At 40.7% G+C, this 18,231-nt stretch overlaps 1 protein-coding gene across 11 annotated transcripts in view; it reads left to right on the forward strand.

Annotated features, from left to right (window-relative positions):
- TDRD3 (tudor domain containing 3) overlaps window positions 1-18,231 on the forward strand; it is a 244,140-nt gene that overhangs the window by 163,360 nt on the left and 62,549 nt on the right. For all 11 annotated transcript variants that reach the window (XR_002518401.2, XR_002518402.2, XM_017951284.2 and 8 more), the window contains 2 exons: window positions 15,354-15,510; window positions 16,536-16,661. Coding sequence is in view for 9 of the 11 variants with exons in the window: in XM_017951284.2 (XP_017806773.1) it covers window positions 15,354-15,510; window positions 16,536-16,661 (283 nt within the window). In the remaining 2 variants the exon portion in view is untranslated. The remainder of the gene's footprint in view (window positions 1-15,353; window positions 15,511-16,535; window positions 16,662-18,231) is intronic.

Consider the following 18,231-nt stretch of genomic DNA (forward strand, 5'->3'; position numbering starts at 1 on the left):
CAGGGATATTGATCTAAAATTCTCTTTTTTTGTTGTGTCTCTGCCAGGCTTTGGTATCAGGATGATGTTGGCCTCATAAAATGAGTTAGGGAGGATTCCCTCTTTTTCTGTTGATTGGAATAGTTTCAGAAGGAATGGTACCAACTCCTCCTTGTACCTCTGGTAGAATTCAGGTGTAAATCCATCTGGTCCTGGACTTTTTTTGGTTGGTATGCTATTAATTATTGCCTCAATTTCAGAGCCTGCTGTTGGTCTATTCAGGGATTCAGCTTCTTCCTGGTTTAGTCTTGGGAGAGTGTAAATGTCCAGGAAATTATCCATTTCTTCTAGATTTTCTAGTTTATTTGCGTAGAGGTGTTTATAGTATTCTCTGATGGTAGTTTGTATTTCTGTGGGGTCGGTGGTGATATCCCCTTTATCATTTTTTATTGCATCTATTTGATTCTTCTCTCTTTTCTTCTTTATTAGTCTTGCTAGCGCTCTATCAATTTTGTTGATCTTTTCAAAAAACCAACTCCTGGATTCATTGAGTTTTTGGAGGTTTTTTTGTGTCTCTATCTCCTTCAGTTCTGCTCTGATCTTAGTTATTTCTTGCCTTCTGCTAGCTTTTGAATGTGTTTGCTCTTGCTTCTCTAGTTCTTTTAATTGTGATGTTAGAGTGTCAATTTTAGATCTTTCCTGCTTTCTCTTGTGGGCATTTAGTGCTATAAATTTCCCTCTACACACTGCTTTAAATGTGTCCCAGAGATTCTGGTATGTTGTATCTTTGTTCTCATTGGTTTCAAAGAACATCTTTATTTCTGCCTTCATTTCGTTATGTACCCAGGAGTCATTCAGGAGCGGGTTATTCAGTTTCCATGTAGTTGAGCGGTTTTGATTGAGCTTCTTAGTCCTGAGTTCTAGTTTGATTGCACTGTGGTCTGAGAGACAGTTTGTTATAATTTCTGTTCTTGTGCATTTGCTGAGGATTGCTTTACTTCCAATTATGTGGTCAATTTTGGAATAAGTGTGATGTGGTGCTGAGAAGAATGTATATTCTGTTGATTTGAGGTGGAGAGTTCTATAGATGTCTATTAGGTCTGCTTGCTGCAGAGATGAGTTCAATTCCTGGATATCCTTGTTAACTTTCTGTCTCATTGATCTGTCTAATGTTGACAGTGGGGTGTTGAAGTCTCCCATTATTATTGTATGGGAGTCTAAGTCTCTTTGTAAGTCTCTAAGGACTTGCTTTATGAATCTGGGTGCTCTTGTGTTGGGTGCATATATATTTAGGATAGTTAGCTCTTGCTGTTGAATTGATCCCTTTACCATTATGTAATGGCCTTCTTTGTCCCTTTTGATCTTTGATGTTTTAAAGTCTGTTTTATCAGAGACTAGTATTGCAACCCCTGCTTTTTTTTGTTCTCCATTTGCTTGGTAGATCTTCCTCCTTGGTAGATCTTCCTCCATCCCTTTATCATGTCTCTGCATGTGAGATGCGTGTCCTGAATATAGCAGACTGATGGGTCTTGACTCTTTATCCAGTTTGCCAGTCTGTGTCTTTTAATTGGACCATTTAGTCCATTTACATTTAAAGTTAAGATTGTTATGTGTGAACTTGATCCTGCCATTATGATATTAACTGGTTATTTTGCTCGTTAGCTGATGCAGTTTCTTCCTAGCCTCGATGGTCTTTACATTTTGGCATGTTTTTGCAATGGCTGGTACCGGTTGTTCCTTTCCATGTTTAGTGCTTCCTTCAGGGTCTCTTGTAAGGCAGGCCCGGTGGTGACAAAATCTCCAAGCATTTGCTTATCTGAAAAGGATTTTATTTCTACTTCACTGATGAAACTTAGTTTGGCTGGATATGAAATTCTGGGTTTAAAATTCTTTTCTTTAAGAATGTTGAATATTGGCCCCCACTCTCTTCTGGCTTGTAGAGTTTCTGCCGAGAGATCTGCTGTGAGTCTGATGGGCTTCCCTTTGTGGGTACCCCGACCTTTCTCTCTGGCTGCCTTTAAGATTTTTTCCTTCATTTCAACTTTGGTGAATCTGGCAATTATGTGTCTTGGAGTTGCTCTTCTCGAGGAGTATCTTTGTGACGTTCTCTGTATTTCCTGAATTTGAATGTTGGCCTGCCCTACTAGGTTGGGGAAGTTCTTCTGGATGATATTCTGAAGAGTGTTTTCCAACTTGGTTCCATTTCCCCCCTCACTTTCAGGCACCCCTATCAGATGTAGATTTGGTCTTTTTACATAAACCCATACTTCTTGCAGGCTTGGTTCATTTGTTTTTCTTCTTTTTTCTTTAGATTTCTCTTCTCACTTCATTTCATTCATTTGATCCTCAATCGCTGATACTCTTTCTTCCAGTTGATCGAGTCAGTTACGGAAGCTTATGCATTTGTGACGTATTGCTCGAGCCATGGTTTTCATCTCTGTCAGTTCGTTTATGGCCTTCTCTGCATTAATTATTCTAGTTATCAATTCTTCCACTCTTTTTTCAAGATTTTTAGTTTCTTTGCGCTGGGTACGTAATTCCTCCTTTAGCTCTGAGAAGTTTGATGGACTGAAGACTTCTTCTCTCATCTCGTCAAAGTCATTCTCTGTCCAGCTTTGATCCATTGCTGGCAATGAGCTGTGTTCCTTTGGAGGGGGAAATGCGCTCTTATTTTTTGAATTTCCAGCTTTTCTGCCCTGCTTTTTCCCCATCTTTGTGGTTTTATCTGCCTCTGGTCTTTGATGATGGTGATGTACTGATGGGGTTTTGGTGTAGGTGTCCTTCCTGTTTGATAGTTTTCCTTCTAACAGTCAGGACCCTCAGCTGTAGGTCTGTTGGAGATTGCTTGAGGTCCGCTCCAGACCCTGTTTGCCTGGGTGTCAGCAGCAGAGGCTGCAGAAGACAGAATATTGCTGAACAGCAAGTGTACCTGTCTGATTCTTGCTTTGGAAGCTTCCTCTCAGGGGTGTACTCCACCCTGTGAGGTGTGGGGTGTCAGACTGCCCCTAGTGGGAGATGTCTCCCAGTTAGGCTACTCAGGGGTCAGGGACCCACTTGAGCAGGCAGTCTGTCCCTTCTCAGATCTCAACCTCCGTGTTGGGCGATCCACTGCTCTCTTCAAAGCTGTCAGACAGAGTCGTTCGCGTCTGCAGAGGTTTCTGCTGCTTTTTTTTTGTTGTTGTTGTTGTTTAGCTGTGCCCTGCCCCCAGAGGTGGAGTCTACAGAGACAGGCAGGCCTCCTTGAGCTGCTGTGAGCTCCACCTAGTTCGAGGTTCCCAGGGCTTTGTTTACCTACTTAAGCCTCAGTAATGGCGGGCGCGCCTTCCCCATCCTCGCTGCTGCCTTGCGGTTAGATCGCAGACTGCTGTGCTGGCAATGAGGGAGGCTCCCTGGGCGTGGGACCCTCCCAGCCAGGTGTGGGATATAATCTCCTGGTGTGCCCGTTTCCTAAGACCCTTGATAAAGCGCAGTATTGGGGTGGGATTTACCCGATTTTCCAGGTGTTGTGTGTCTCAGTTCTCCTGGCTAGGAAAAGGGATTCCCTTCCCCTTTGCGCTTCCCAGGTGAGGTGATGCCCTGCCCTGCTTCAACTCTCGCTGGTGGGGCTGTAGCAGCTGACCAGCACCGATTGTCCGGCACTCCCTAGTGAGATGAACACAGTACCTCAGTTGAAAATGCAGAAATCACCTGTCTTCTGTGTCGCTTGCGCTGGGAGCTAGAGACTGGAGCTGTTCCTATTTGGCCATCTTGCTCCGCCCCCACCCATTTTGTTTCTTAAAAATTAAAGTCACATGAACTAAAAGGCATTGCACCTTTTATCGTTCCTTAAAAAAATATTTGATTTGGTGGTAGCTGGCAAGATGGCTGAATAGGAACAGCTCCGGCCTGCAGCTCCCAGATTAATGCAGAAGGCAGGTGATTTCTGCATTTCCAACTGAGGTACCCAGCTCATCTCACTGGGACTGGTTAGACCGTGTATGCAGCCCATGGAGGGTGAGCTGAAGCAGGGTGTGGTGTTGCCTCACCCAGGAAGCATAAAGGGTTGGGGAACTCTCTCCCATTACTAAGGTAAGCCATGAGGTATTGTGCCATGAGGAATAGTGTACTTCGGCCCAGATACTATGCTTTCCCAACAGTCTTCGCAACCCGCAGACCAGGAGATTCCCTTGGGTGCTCATGCCACCAGGACACTGGGTTTCAAGCACAAAACTGATGGCCTTTTGGGCAGACACTAAGCTAGCTGCAGGAGTTATTTTTTCATACTCCAGTGGCGCCTGGAATGCCAGCAAGACAGAACTGTTCACTCCACTGGAAAGGGGGCTGAAGTCAGGGAGCCAAGTGGTCTACCTCAGCGGATCCCACCCCCACAGAGCCCAGCAAGCTAAGATCCACTGGCTTGAAATTGCCGCTGCCAGCATCGCAGTGTGAAGTTGACCTGGGATGCTTGAGCTTGGTAGGGGAGAGGGGTGTCTGCCATTACTGAGGCTTGAGTAGGCAGTTTTCCCCTCACAGTGTGAACAAAGCCACCGGGAAGTTTGAACTGGGCAGAGTCCACCACAGCTTAGCAAATCCGCTGTAGCCAGACTGCCTCTCTAGATTCCTCCTCTCTGGGGAGGGGATTTGTGAAAGAAAGGCAGCAGCCTCAGTCAGGGGCTTATAGATAAAACTCCCATCTCCCTGGGACAGAGCAACTTGAGGAAGGGGCGGCTGTCGGCACAGCTTCAGTAGACATAACCATTCCTGCCTGGCGGCTCTGAAGAGAGCAGCAGATCTCTCAACACAGTGCTTCTTAACTAAAGAAGCATGTTCTAACCCCATGCAAGGAAGCTAAGAACCTTGAAAAAAGGTTATAGGAATTGTTAACTGGAATATCTATTTGAGAGAAGAACATAAATGACCTGATGGAACTGAAAAACACAGCACGAGAACTTCGTGAAGCATACAGAAGTATCAGTAGCTGAATTGATCAAATGGAAGAAAGGATATCAGAGATTAAAAATCAATTTAATCAAATAAAGCGGGAAGACAAGATTAGAGAAAAAAGAATGAAAAAAAGGACTATGTGAAAAGACCAAACCTACGTTTGGTGTACCTGAAAGTGACAGGGCGAATGGAACCAAGTTGGAAAATACACTTCAGGATATTATCCAGGAGAACTTCCCCAACCTAGCAAGACAGGCCAACATTCAAATTCAGAAAATACAGAGAACACCAGAAAAATACTCCTTGAGAAGAGCAGTCCCAACACACATAATCATCAGATTCACCAAGGTTGAAATGAAGGAAAAAATGTTAAGGGAAGCCAGAGAGAAAGGTTGGGTTACCCTCAAAGGGAAACCCATGAGACTAACAGCAGATCTCTCTGCAGAAACCCTACAAGCCAGAAGAGTGGTGGCCACTCTTCAACATTCTTAAAGAAGAGTTTTCTTTAAGAATTTCATATCCAGATTTCATATCCAGGCAAACTAAGCTTCAAAAGCAAAGGAGAAATAAAATCCTTTACAGACAAGAAAATGCCAAGAGATTTTATCACCACCAGGCCTGCCTTACAAAGAGAGCTCCTGGAGGAAGTGCTATATATGGAAAGGAACAACTGGTACCAGCCATTGCAAAAGCTTACCAAATTGTAAAGAACATCAACACTGGCTGGGTGGGGTGGATCACAAGGTCAGGATCAAGTTTGAGGAGTTTGAGATCAGCCTGGCCAACATGGTGAAACCCTGTCTCTACTAAAAATACAGAAACTAGCTGGGCATGGTGGTGCATGCCTGTAATCCCAGCTGCTTGGGAGGTTGAGGCAGGATAATCTCTTGAACCCGGGAGGCGGAGTTTGCAGTGTGCCGAGATTGCACCACTGCACTCTAGCCTGGGTGACAGAGCGAGAGTATTTAAAATTAAAAAAAAAAAAAAAGAAAGAAAAAAAGAACATCGACACTATGAAGAAACTGCATCAACTAACGGGCAAAATGACCAGCTAGCATCATAATGACAGGATCACACTCACACATAACAATATTAACCTTAAATGTAAATGGGCTAAATACCCCAATTAAAAGGCACAGACTGGCAAATTGGATAAAGAGTCAAGACCCATCAGTGTGCTGTATTCAGGAGACCCATCTCACATGCAAAGACACACATAGTCTCAAAATACGGGGATGGAGAAATATTTACCAAGCAAATGGAAAGCAAAAAAATGCAGAGGTTGCAGTCCTAGTCTCTGATGAAACAGACTTTAAACCAACAAAGATTGAAAGAGACAAAGAAGGGCATTACGTAATGGTAAAAGGATCAATGCAAGAAGAGCTAAGGATCCTAAACATATATGCACCCAATACAGGAGCATCCAGATTCAGAAAGCAAGTTCTTAGAGACCTACAAAGAGTCTTAGATTCCCACACAATAATAGTGGGAGACTTTAACATCCCACTCTCAATATTAGATCATCGAGACAGAAAAATTAACACGGATATTCAGGACTTCAACTCAGTTCTGGACCAAGCAGACCTAATAGACATCTACAGAACTTTCCACCTGTAATCAAGAGCATATATGTTCTTCTCAGCACTACGTTGTACTTAACTCTAAAAATGACCACATAATTGGAAGTAAAACACTCCTCTGCAAATGTGAAAGAACCAAAATAATAACAAACAGTCTGTCAGACCACAGTGCAATCAAATTAAAATTCAGGATTAAGACACTCAAAACAGAGCAGAATTATTTGGAAACTGAACAACCTGCTCCTGAATGACTACTGGGTAAATAATAAAATTAAGGCAGAAGTAAATAAGTTCTTTGAAACCAATGAGAACAAAGACACAGCGTACCAGAATCTCTAGGACACATTTAAAGCAGTGTGTAGAGGGAAAGATCAGCACAAGACAAGGATGCTCTCTCTCACCACTCCTATTCAACATAGTATTGGATGTCCTGGCCAGGGCATTCAGGCAACAGAAAGAAATAAAGGGTATTCACACAGGAAGAGAGAAAGTCAAATTGTCTCTGCTTGCAGATGATATGATTGTATATTTAGAAAACCCCATTGTCTCAGTTCAGAAATCTCCTTAAGCTGATAAGCAACTTTAGCAAACTCTCAGGATACAAAGCCAATGTGCAAAATCACAAACATTCCTATACACCAATAATACGAAAACAGAGAGCCAAATCGTGAGTGAAGTGCCATTCACAATTACTGCAAAGAGAATACCTAGGAATCCAACTTACAAGGGATGTGAAGGACCTCTTCAAGGAGGACTACAAACCACTTCTCAAGGAAATAAGAGAGGGTACAAACAATTGGAAAAATATTCCATGCTCATGGATAGGAAGAATCAATATTGTGAAAATGGCCATACTGCCCAAAGTAATTTATAGATTCAGTGCTATCCCCATCAAGCTACTATTCATTTTCTCCACAGAATTAGAAAAAACTACTTTAAATTTCATGTGGGACCAAAAAGGAGCCCATGTAGCAAAGACAATCCTAAGCAAAAAGAACAAAGCTGGAGGCATCATGCTACCTGACTTCAAACTATACTACAAGGCTATAGTAACCCAAACAGCATGGTATTGGTACCAAAACAGATATATAGACAAATGGAACAGAACAGAGACCTCAGAAATAACACCACACATCTGCAACCATATGGTTTTTGACAAACCTGACAAAAACAAGCAATGGGGAAAGGATTTCCTATTTAATAAATTGTGTTACGAAAACTGGCTAGCCATATGCAGAAAACTGAAACTGGATCCCTTCCTTACACCTTATACAAAAATTAACCCAAGATGGATTAAAGACTTAAATGTAAGACATACAACCATAAAATCCCTAGAAGAAAACCTGGACAATACCATTCAGGACGTAGGCATGGACAAATACTTCATGACTAAAGCACCAAAAAGAATTGCAACAAAAGCCAAAATTGACAAATGGGTTCTAATTAAACTAAAGAGCTTCTGCATAGCAAAAGAAACTGTCATCAGAGTTAACAGGCAACCTATGGAATGGGAGAAAATTTTTGCAATCTGTATCTGACAAAGGGCTAATGTCCAGAATCTACAAAGAATTTAAATTTACAGGAAAAAAACCGATCTTATCGGTGGGTGAGGGATATGAACAGACACTTCTCAAAAGAAGGCATTTATGTGGCCAACAAACATATGACAAAAAGCTGATCATCACTGGTCGTTAGAGAAATGCAAATCAAAACCACAATGAGATACCATCTCATACCAGTCAGAATGGCGATCATTAAAAAGTCAGGAAACAACAGATGCTGGAGAGGATGTGGAGAAATAGGAACACTTTTATACTGTTGATGGCAGTGTAAATTATTTCAACCATTATGGAAGACATTCTGGTGATTCCTCAAGGATCTAGAACCAGAAATACCACGTATGTTTATTGCAGCACTGTTTACAATAGCAAAGACTTGGAACCAACCCAAATGTCCATCAATGATAGACTGGATAAAGAAAATGTGGCACATATACACCATGGAATACTACACAGCCATAAAAAAAGAATGTGCTCATGTCCTTTGCAGAGACATGGATGAAGCTGGAAACCATCATTCTCAGCAAAATAACACAAAATCAGAAAACCAAACACCGCATGTTCTCACTCATAAGTAGGAGTTGAATAATGAGAACACATAGACACAGGGAGAGAAACATCACACACAGAGCCTGTTGGCGGTGGTGGGAGGGACAACATTAGGAGAAATCCCTAATGTAGATGACGGGTTGATGGGTGCAAGGAACCACCATGGCACTTGTATACCTATGTAACAATCCTGCACGCTCTGCATGTGTCCTAGAACTTACAATAATTTTAAAAAAGGAAAAAAAGAAACTTTGGTTTAAGTGCTTATTTTTCAAGCCAATCAGAGCTCTTTTTATAGACATTGCATAACAACACATATAAAGCAAAACAGAAGATTCAGCACTTGTAAGATTTTCATTTGCCAGTTTCTTAATTGAATTACTGGCTTCAGGGTAGAGCCCTTGGAGGAACAGGGCCAGGATAGCATGCATTTTTTAGGGCCTAATAAGCAGGCATAGTTGAAGGCAAAGATCCCCAAAGTTAAGAGTGACATTTTATACTGGATCTTGGATCCCCAAAAGGAGGGAGATAACTATGGGAGAAGACAGTGCAGTGCTTCTACCATGCATTTCATTACAAGGCAACCCAAAGCTAATCAGCTTATTTTGTAATCAGCCCATCCCCCATGGGAGTCTCATCTCTCAGTGGTGGGTGAGGATGTTTCTGTATCTTTCAGGTGGCCAAGAGCATGCTTCTCTAATTCAGATTTGCGCAGTTAAGTATTTCTCTAGAACTACTATTAGCCATCTTTAAAGTATATTTCCTACCTCACTATCACACACCAAAGCTCTCTCATAATGTGAAGTAGTTTGATACCTGAAAACTCAAAACTGTCAGATAACAAAATGCAAAACAGAACAGAGCCTTTGCCTTTGATTTTGAGAGGGAACTATCTGCTTTTAATTCCTGGGGTTTCATTCTGTGGTGCCTCCTCTGTTTTTTCTAAGGAGTCCCAGCTACCAGAAGTTATCTTGGGGCCTCTTTTGTGTATATTGAGTAGCAAGACAAAAAAACAGAGAAAGTTATTTCTGTTAACTGAAAAGAAAAAAAAAAAACTTTTTCCAGAAAAACAAGATCCAAGAAGAGACAAACATAAAGGCCCTTTAAATATACTTGTAACTTAGATATTCACTTTTAATGAAGCTGGGTGCTCCTTAAGAAAATCCCTTTAACTCTCTTGTTACTACACTTTAGCCACACCAAGCAGGTAAGATTTTCAGCTTTAATTTCACAGAAAGTAACATAGGTGAAACCAACAAGCCTTACTTATTTTATGATTTAACTGCAAATATATGAGGTATTTTCAAAGGGGTGATAAGCAGCTTTTGAAACTGTCATTGCAAAATTGTGACTGAGATATTGAAAGAGACCTGACCCAACCAAGTCCGTTTTGTTTCCAGCACCCAAGCTGTCCTTGCCCATTCCTGGGTGTAGGCTGAACCAACTTTGGGAGGAGCCTAGTTTACAGTTCATAGTCCGAAACAAAGATGATAACAGCCCCTTTTTAAGATATACTTTCCTCTTTCCTGGGGACCAGACCAGTAAACTAGCCACAAGATTAGAAACCGTGGCTTAGGAGTCATGCAGGTGGAGCCTACAAGATTTTGATCCTTTCTTAACCTCTCAAGATCAGTGCTTAAGATATTTTGTAAACCCTACCCTTAATGGATTAGCTTGCACCGCCCAGATCAATAAACTGGCTTATCTGATTTTGTGGCCCCCACCTAGGAACTGACTTAGCACAAGATGACAGCCATCATTGTAAAATGGTGGAGACTAAAAGTATTGCCATGTGTTTGAGGTCATGTTCCCAAGGACATGAAACAAGACTGAGACTTGTAGCCAAGTTTGTTACTGACCATTTTGTTGGGCTAGTGTGAACAGCAGGCCAGTGGGGTCCTGGGTCCTACCTCAGGCATCCTAGCCTGAGGTACCCTTTCTTTTGATAGATCCATACAGAAAGACATGTAAAGCACACCAGATTGGCTACAGTTTAAGACTAACCTCACAAATCCTTTTTAATTAATTAAAATGTACAGAGAATATAAACAGTGATCCTTATTATTTCTTTTACTGATTTGCACAGGGAGAGAGAAGCCAAAAACCTGATTGGTTAAAAAAAAAAAAAATGTTTTACCCTTTTGCCAGCATGTCAGGCTTCTGGATTTTTTTCCCTCTAGCTCAACTCTAAGCCACAAATTTTAAAGTTTGGGGAAATTAACTTTTCCAGTTTGGATGAACATTATAAAAGAATCATTTTAAACCATGAAAGAAGGAAAAACACCATAGAAAAGTCTGGGGGCTTCAATTAGGGTTGTCAAGAGGTCTTGCTTCCCTTCCTATTGGGAATGGTGTTTCCCCTATTTCTTCACCTTCCCTATTTTCTCTTCCCTTTTGGCCTATTATAGGAGAAATATTGCTCATCTCCGAAATTCTCTGTTGTCTGCAGAACTGCCTGTTTCTCAGCTGTAGTTAGGGTTTGGCTTAGAAGCAGCATAACATCCCTTCATGAGAGGTCAAACACCTGAGTTAAATTTCGGAAAGGCTTCTGTATATTTATCAGGGTCATTAGAAAATCAACCAAAGTCTCTGTTTATTTGCCTAAGGTCCTGTAATGAGGAAGCCCTAAATGAGGGGATTCCTCAGATTGTTCCCCTGGAGGTTGTTTCCCTAACTTCAGAGAATCATTCTCCCTAGGCTTGCCTGATATGACTACTGAAAGGGCTGGGTTGATTTTGTGATGCCTGCAAATGTCTAGTAAGAAGCTATACCCTTGTGCAAAAGAAAGTTAGCTGCTTTTTCTTTAAATTTTTAGGATCAAAGGAGTCCCTGTGTTTCAGAACACACTCCAGAGTAGTACAAGCTGAAGATGATATGTTACCCATCTAGAAATAGATGCGAGTAAAAGGTGTCCTTTAGTCTCTTTCCTTTTGGTGTGATCCATGTGGAGAGGAAGCCAGTGAAGGCATCCCTCCTGCTATTTTTTTTTCCCCTGTAGTTCCTGGGTCCCAGCACCTTACTGCCTGTGCTGCCCGTGGTTGCAGGTGTGACCCCCAGCCATGGAACCAGAGGAACTAAGTGATTGGGATTCGTCACGCTCACCCATGTGACTCTAGTCCTCTGCCTGTGATTTCTCTTTGAATTCCTTGACTTGTGTGACCTGCCTGGCTCCCCGCAAAAAATGGACCTCATGGACCTCGGGAGAGACTATGTGACAGTGGCATTTGGGCAACTGTTGCACTTCCCTTCTTAATGGAGGAAGTGTGCTGGTTTAGCTCTACATCATGCTATTATTGCCTGTGCTAAAGCATTTACCCTTAGAGAATGCTTCCAGTTAAGTTCTAAACTTAAAACCCCTTACTAATTAAGTACCCTTCTAATTGGAGGTAGAGTAGGTGCCTTAAAAGAATCTAGGAATTGGGTTGCTGTTTTCCTGCTGATGGGAAAGTATATAGACTAAAATTTGGTTTTGGAGGATATTTTACTCCTAGTCGTTGAAGGCAGAATGCTTCTGTTCACAGAAGCAGCATAAAGCCTGGTTTCTAGTAGAGAAGCACAGAAAGGGAAGAGAACTGGAAAGAGTGTTTCGGCAAATAACTGATAATGTGCCTCACAGAGAGAATCCCTATTCCACTAGGTGGCACTGTTGGCCTTGACATGCCATGTGCTCTCCAGACCAAGGGCAGAGAGACTGACATGCCGTGTGCTTTCCAGACCAACGGCAGAGATCTGGAAGTGCTATTTGCTCCTCAAGGGACGAGAGAGACATGGAAATGCCATGTGCTCTCCAGACCAAGGGTAGAGAGAGACACTCACTGTGCGGGATGGGGAGACCTTCTGTTCCTAGAAAATCACGAAGCTGCCTTCCCTTGCACTATATCCCCAGTTACTATGACATTCCCTGATCTTGCCAAACAAGATTACTACTATGAACTGTAAAACTTCCAACACACTGCATACACAGAGAGGAGAGGAGCTATGGCAGTCATAGACAGGAAAGGAGGAAATTATGATAGAAAAGTTGGAGATCCTGTCGCCAATGCCCCATTGGTGGTTGGAGTCTGGTCTGAGTCCAGAAGCCTTTGGATAACACCGGGAAGTAACCCCAGCCAGAAATCCTCAGTTTCTCCAGAACCTCTTCCAGCCCCATGTGACAGCTAATTCCTACAGGAAAGGAAACTGTTTCAAACATAGCCCACCTGCCCAGCAACCTGTGGGTACTGGGAGACTCTCCATGTTCTCTCTAGCAAGCCAGTCCCCCAAGTCTTGTCAGACTGGCAGCCATGCTAATTGTTTTTAAATGGCTGAAGGGGGCCCAGTATTTGGTTGATTTGGTTCTAGAATGGAGGATGAGAGTCCTGAAATGAAAGGACAGAGTTGGAGTCCACTTCTGTACTCACTGTTTCAATGAATGTTGTACCTTGGTATCCTGGACGAGGTCCTCAATATGAAGCGACTACATTGTCTGGGGGAGATACCCGGGGTTTGTCATCTTGCACCAGAAAAACTTAGGACACGGACAACACGGGGAGTTTAGAAGTGGAGGTTTAATAGGCAGGAGAAAAAGAAAGAGAAAGGAAAACAGGTCTCTCCCTAGTGAAAGACAGGGGACTTCTGAGAGGAAAAGAGTGGCCAACAGCAGATGCACCAAATTAAATAGTCTGGCTTGAGGAGGTGATGTCGGATTTATGTAGGGCTCACAGATTGGTTCGACCAGGTATGATGTTTACATAGTGTCCAGGAAAGACTGGCCTCCCCACCCTAATGTTATTATGCAAATGAACTTTCCTTCTCAGCCGGCATCATCTTGTCTGCTATATGGCTGACAAACAGAAGGGATGATGGAGCCACCATCTTGAATGTGTTTGGCACCACTGCTGGCATCTATGTGTGCAGCTCAATTTTACAGGCTGCTCTTTGTTAGAAAGGAAAATAATTTGTTGCTGCTTTTCATTAAAAGGAAAACCTTACCGAGGACTTCTGTATCCTCACTATCTGCTTAAATAATTTCTTCTTAACTCCTGTATCGGTAGGATTCTCCATGTGCGAAATCTTAACACAGAGTTTCAAGACAGGAAAGAAAGGGGAATATTTATCTGGTTGAAGGTCTATCTTATCAGAGAAGAAAATCTTTTCTGAAATCTTCAACTGATTTCCATTTATATCTCCTTGACTAGAACTGGGTCTGATGTCCATTCCTAAATCAATCACTGATCAAGGGGAATGAGTTTATCACTAAGGGCAGGGTACCGCTTCCTTGAACATAAGGCCATCTCATTCTTAACAATAAAATAAATAAAATCAGGGTTTAAATGGCAAGACAGAGTGGATACACTGAGCTGAAAAATACATGGTCCCTAACTCAAGAATCTCTTAAACTTAAGTAAATTGAGAACACTTCTCTGGAGATGTCTTGACAAAGAACACAAGAGAACATTAGCAGATTGGGGTGTGTTGTGAGATTAAAAATATATGAAAGAAATGACATCATAAAGATGATGGAGTAGAAAGTTCAAGGAATTTGCCCCTCTACTGAAGTCCTATATTCTCTACTGAAGTGGCTGTTGAGCTGGCAAGCACTGTCCAAAGCAACCATTTTAGAACTCTGGATCCTAGTCAAACACTTGTAGCATCCAGGGTAAGTAAATGATGAAGAAAGAGGCTGGTCACTGGCTGACAATGGAGATGATGGAACAGAGACTTCAGTGGACACACATCAGAAGGAATATATTTCTTGCCAAAAAAGTTCAGAAAAGTCACTAAGCAAACTGATGACTGTAACCTTCATCAAGTAACAGTAGTGATCCTTGGGGAGGAGGCACAATCTGACTTTCAGTTACCTAATTACAGGATTCAAAATGTCCAGTTCCCAACAAAAAATTACAAAGCCTACAAAGAAGCTGGAAAGTTTAGCCCATTCACAAGAAAAAGAGAAATCCATAGAAACCGTGCCTCAAATAGCTCATGCATTGGACTTAACTAGACAAAGACTTTAAATGAACTGTCTTATATATGCTCAAAGGTCTGAGAGAAATCATTGACAAAGAACTAAAGAAATCAGGAAAACAATGTATGAACTTATTAACTATTAGATATATAAAGTTATGTTTTTCTCAGCTGGGGTTAGCTCAAGAAATTTCTTTGTAGGATATGTTTATACTCCTTAAGTGGTTCTTGAATTCTATTCAGGTCTAGATTTTTAAAAGAGATTTGGATTCTGGCATTTGTAAAGTAGACTTTCCTGTTGGGGTATAGCTGTCAAAGGCATCATAGATAGTATTGCTAATGAATATAGAATACTCAAGTAATAGTTTAAAAAAAAAGCTCCTGGGGGGTATCATTTTGTTAGCTTCAATACTTTACATTTTTGGAGAGGTGCTGTATGAATTACATTTCTCTTCTAGTATGGAGAAGTATCAAAAAATTTCCATTTTTTACCATGGAAAAGTTTCATTAGGTAGTTTTCTCCTCACTGTCTATATTATTTTCAAAGGCCATACTCTAACATACCATAAAATTTCTTTTTTGTGCATTGCTTTTGCAGTGTTACTTGTGAGGTCAGAGAATACTCAAGGCACAACCCCACATATCATACAGATTCTTCCTTGCCTCTTGTAAAAAATCAGCAAGAGACTGTTGTATTAGAATGACATTTTTACATAAGTATGAGATGTAATTTTTAGTTAAGACTGTAAATAGTTAAAAGTTTATGCATTGCCTTATGTGTGGGCTACCAACCAGCTTTTCTCTTTATTCCTTCCAGGTTGATGAGAAAGCTCTGAAGCACATAACAGAAATGGGCTTCAGTAAGGAAGCATCCAGGCAAGCTCTTATGGATAATGGCAACAACTTAGAAGCAGCATTGAATGTGCTTCTTACAAGCAATAAACAGAAACCTGTTATGGGTCCTCCTCTGAGAGGTAGAATTTATTAAACAGTGTGCCAGATAGTATTGTTTGCTTTTTAGATGAATATTTGTTATTGACAGAGGCTGTTAGCTGTGAGGGCTGTAATTTTATTTAACGTTATGGTAAGTGGAAGGAACACCAGTTTGGGAACCACAGAGACATTTGTAGTCTCAGTCTCGTTGTCTTCATCTTTGTACAAAATGGGTCTAACAACAACAACAAAACAAAAACAAAGTGGGTCTAACAATGACTTATTTAACAAGGTTGTTATGAATAGCAGAGAAAATATGTGACTGGTTCTATTATTTCTAGAACTCTGCCACCTGAGTAAATGACTAAGCTTTTAAAAATTAACAAAAATATTACATTTACTTGGTGATATTATTATTATTATTATTTTTTGAGATGGAGTCTCACTCTGTCACCCAGGCTGGAGTGTAGTGGCGCGATCTTGGCTCACTGCAAGCTCTACCTCCTGGGTTCATGCCATTCTCCTGCCTCAGCCTCCCGAGTAGCTGGGACTACAGGCGCCTGCCACCACACCTTGCTAATTTTTTTGTATTTTTAGTAGAGATGGGGTTTCACCATGTTCGCCAGGATGGTCTCCATCTCCTGGCCTCGTGATCGGCCCGTCTCAGCCTCCCAAAGTGCTGGGATTACAGGCGTGAGCCACCGCGCCCGGCCTTGGTATTATTCTTTAATCATTGCATGGTCAAGTTTATTATGTGGTTTTTCAAGTCCCAGTCCTATATTATTTTTAAAATGTCTGTGGTTGAAGAATAAATTATAATTTTTACTTAGAAGATAGTTTATATAAACAAATTCAGACTTCTGAATAGATGATTTATTTAGAGGATTAAATGTGCTACTTAATATAATTACTTAAAAAACTTTAAAAAATTACTGAAAAGATGTAGACTATACAAAAAATATGGAAAGAAATTAAAATCCCTATTTAAAATTTTTGGTTATATGTTAGTATATATTCTTTTTGTTTTTGCATATATAGTACATATTTCTTGCTTTTACATCTAAAGGTAGAGGAAAAGGCAGGGGACGAATAAGATCTGAAGATGAAGAGGACCTGGGAAATGCAAGGCCATCAGCACCAAGCACATTATTTGATTTCTTGGAATCTAAAATGGGAACTTTGAATGTGGAAGGTAGGCTAATTTAAAGTCGATTCTTTTTCTTTTTTTCTTTCTTTCTGTGTGTGTGTTTTTTTTTGTTTGTTTTTGGTTTTTGGGTTTTTTTTTTTTAGTGTATTCTTTATAAGAGACCAAACTTTATTTGGAACTGTATAATAAAGCAACTATAATATGAACATATATCCTGATTGTTTATTTATAAATTTACTTAATTACAAATTCCTGTTTGACAAAAGCATAGAAGAAAATGTTATATTCTGAAAACATAATGGCAGCTTATTTTGCCCCCTAACTGGGATTAGTAATCTCACCAAACTATTTTTCCCTAATTTGCTCGTATCTAGATGACAGATATAACTATGTAAACAGATTGTTGTTTTGGAAAATTTATTATATAATCTTATATAACATTTTGACTGTGAAATTGGTATATCTCTTCTTTCACCCCATATTACATAGTTTGAAAACGTTCACACAGTGAGTGAAAATGCTTTCACAATGTGATATTTTTTTTATATACTTTAGTGATTGACATATTGAAAAGAGAACCAAGTATGGTAATATGCAGCCTTTTTCTAAGCACATAATATAGTAAATATTTTCTAAAATGATAAGTTTTCAAAATACGATCCAAAAAGTTAAGGAAATATGCTTTTAAATTCAATTTCTCATTCAGATATATTTTGAATCTAGCCAAATAAGCTCATAGATAAAATGCTTTTGTAACAAATGTGAAATGTTCAGATTTCATAAAAATTGAAGCATGTTTGCTAGATTATATAGAAAAGGCAGTGTAGCATTTGAGAAAACAAAGTTTGATGTGGGCAAGATTTGTAAGCATGATGTATTAGTTTTCTGTTGCTGTGTAACAAATTACCACAAAGTTAGTGGCTTAAAACAATGCAACTTTATTACCTTATAGTTTCTTTGTGTCAGGAGTCTAGGCACAGCTTCACTGGGGCCTCTGTTTAAAGTCTCAGATGCTGATGTTAAGATTTTGGTTGGAGCAGTGATCTTATCAGAGACTTGAGGTCCTCTTACAGGCTCACCAGTTCTTACAGAATTTCATTTCCTTGTGGATGCAGGACTGAGGTCCTGTTTTTTGCTTGGTGTTGCCTGGAGACTGCTTTGTCTCCTAAAAGCTGCCTTCAGATTGTTGCCACATGGGCCACCCCATAGGCAATTTACATATTGTTTGCTTCTGCAAAGCCAGCAACAGAGTCTCTGCTGCTGCTTCAGATCTTTCTTTTTCCTGACTCTGACTTAATGAGTATTTTTGTCCCAACCTCTCTTCATACTGTCCCACTGAGAACTCTTTTGATTTCCTTTCATCCTCCTATGCCCTTACATTTGCTTTTGACTCCTGTATTAGTTTGTTTTTAAGCTGCTGATAAAGACACAACCGAGACTGGGTAATTTATACAGGAAAAAGGGTGTATTGGATTTACAATTCTGCGTGGCTGGGGAAGCCTCACAATCATTGTGGAAGGCAAGGAGGAGCAAGTCACATCTTACATAGATGGCAGCAGGCAAAGAGAGAGCTTGTTCAGAGAAACTCTATAAAGCCATCAGATCTCATGAGACT

Source organism: Papio anubis, chromosome 15, assembly GCF_008728515.1.
Source record: "Papio anubis isolate 15944 chromosome 15, Panubis1.0, whole genome shotgun sequence".
NCBI lineage: Eukaryota > Metazoa > Chordata > Mammalia > Primates > Cercopithecidae > Papio > Papio anubis.